General features: G+C 41.2%; 1 protein-coding gene across 1 annotated transcript in view; it reads right to left on the bottom strand.

Annotated features, from left to right (window-relative positions):
• LOC111964485 (multiple C2 and transmembrane domain-containing protein 1) overlaps nucleotides 1–2034 on the bottom strand; it is a 65820-nt gene that overhangs the window by 19112 nt on the left and 44674 nt on the right. Inside the window, 1 exon segment of the mRNA XM_070443545.1 lies at nucleotides 1484–1522. Within this exon segment, the coding sequence (XP_070299646.1) occupies nucleotides 1484–1522 (39 nt within the window).

Raw genomic sequence — 2034 nt, 5'->3', positions numbered from 1 at the left:
TCAACTACAGGGCCAACCCATCAACTACAGGGCCAAACCATCAACTACAGGGCCAAACCATCAACTACAGGGCCAACCCATCAACTAAAGGGCCTAACAATCAACTACAGGGCCAAACCATCAACTACAGGGCCAACCCATCAAGTCTACAGACCCCTTGCACTGTTTTCTAAAATGGGATTAAATTCGATTTTTTAACCAACAAATCTATGCAACTTATTCCACATCTTCAAAGTGAAATACATTTTTTTTTAAATGTCCAAATGTATAAAAACCTGTGATAAACAAAGATGTCCTGATTGCAAATTGCAGTGTATTCGAAGGTTTAAAAGGGCTTCTAAAGTTGGTAATTTCCACTTTAAAATGTGAGACTTGATTTACCCTAACTAAAAATGTATAAACTCATAAAAATTGTCCAATAATTATAATCCACCTAATTATTCACAGTTCCTGTTGCTGCAGGATTATTTTCCTGCTGTGAGAAACTGGTCAAATAAGATGTATTTGCCATTTTGTATTGCAGTATTACCTAATGGCCTTGTGGCAAACAGGCCAGTAATGAGGAGTGTGAATGTGATGTTGTTGATCCTCTGTATTGCTGTGGCAGCATCATGTTATGGGTATGCTTGTCACTGGCAGGGAGTGGGGAGTTTGTCAGCATCAAAATAAACATGAAAGGAGCCAAAGCCCAGGTAAAAAGTTTGTGGAAAACCTGCCGTAGTCTCCTGAAAACCTAACCCTGGGAAAGAGTTTTATTTTTCAGCGGGACAAATACACAAATTGTATAGCCAAAGACCCACCAGAATGGCTTTCCTGACTTAAATCTGCTTGAAAATCAGAGACAAGGTTTGAATATTGCTGTCCATCAATGATTCCCAAACTATTTTACTGAGCTTGAGCAATTTTGTCAAAATCAATGGATTTGTGTTGCCCTAAATGTTGCGCAAGTTTGGTAGAATCTTATTCAAAATGATTCACAGCCGTACTGGCTGCCAACGGGCCGTCCACCAACGATCAACTCTGGGGTGCGAAGAGATACGCAATCAAGACATCTACATTTTTTATTCATTTGGAAAATGTTCTATGATTTTTCTTTCAGTAGATAGTGTAGATTGGTTTGGGGAAAAATTGATTTATTAATACCCTTTTTAGATTTGATTTCAAGGTAGCAAAATGTGAAGACTGCAAGGGGTGTGTAGAGTATCAAAGTATTGATAAGAGACACTTCACACTGGTTCTGATCAGTAACCCCCCCTCTCTCTATCTCCATCCCCTTTTTCTCTTTCCCTGCCCCACAATGTCTCCCAGAGTGGAAGAGGGTCATACTTGAAAGGCCAGGTAGTGTACCTGTCTCTTATACACATCTAGATGTGTATAAGAGACAGCACACACACACACACACACACACACACACACACACACACACACACACACACAGGGTATGGTTAGGGATAGAAGCTGATGCTATTCTTCATAGTTTTACCTTACTGGATCGCCTCCAGGCCCGTTTGAGCAGCATGGTCTAGAAATAAGACACATTATTTCAAAGAGCACTCCATTCAAGATAGACTCCCATCTCCGCAGCACTCCACCAATCAGGCCTTTATGGTAGAGTGGCCAGACAGAAGCCACTCCTAAGTAAAAGGCACATAACAACCAGCTTAGAGTTGACCAAAAGGTACCTAAAGGACTCAGACCATGAGAAACAAGATTATCTGGTCTGATGAAACCAAGATTGAACTATTTGGCCTGAATGCCAAAGAGTTAAGGCTGTAATGTAATGTAACAAAACGTGGAAAAAGTCAAGGGGTCTGAACACTTTCAGAGGGCACTGTATGTAGAGTAGTTGGAATAAGTGGATATTTATACGCAAACCATCAACTACAGGGCCAAACCATCAACTACAGGGCCAAACCATCAACTACAGGGCCAACCCGTCAACTACAGGGCCAAATCATCAACTACAGGGCCAAATCATCAACTACAGGGCCAAACCATCAACTACAGGGCCAAACCATCAACTACAGGGCCAAA

The sequence above is a fragment of the Salvelinus sp. IW2-2015 genome, linkage group LG5 (assembly GCF_002910315.2).
Source record: "Salvelinus sp. IW2-2015 linkage group LG5, ASM291031v2, whole genome shotgun sequence".
Classification (NCBI taxonomy): domain Eukaryota; kingdom Metazoa; phylum Chordata; class Actinopteri; order Salmoniformes; family Salmonidae; genus Salvelinus; species Salvelinus sp. IW2-2015.
Note: the sequence above shows the minus strand (reverse complement) of the source record. Positions and strands in the feature narration are given on the sequence as shown.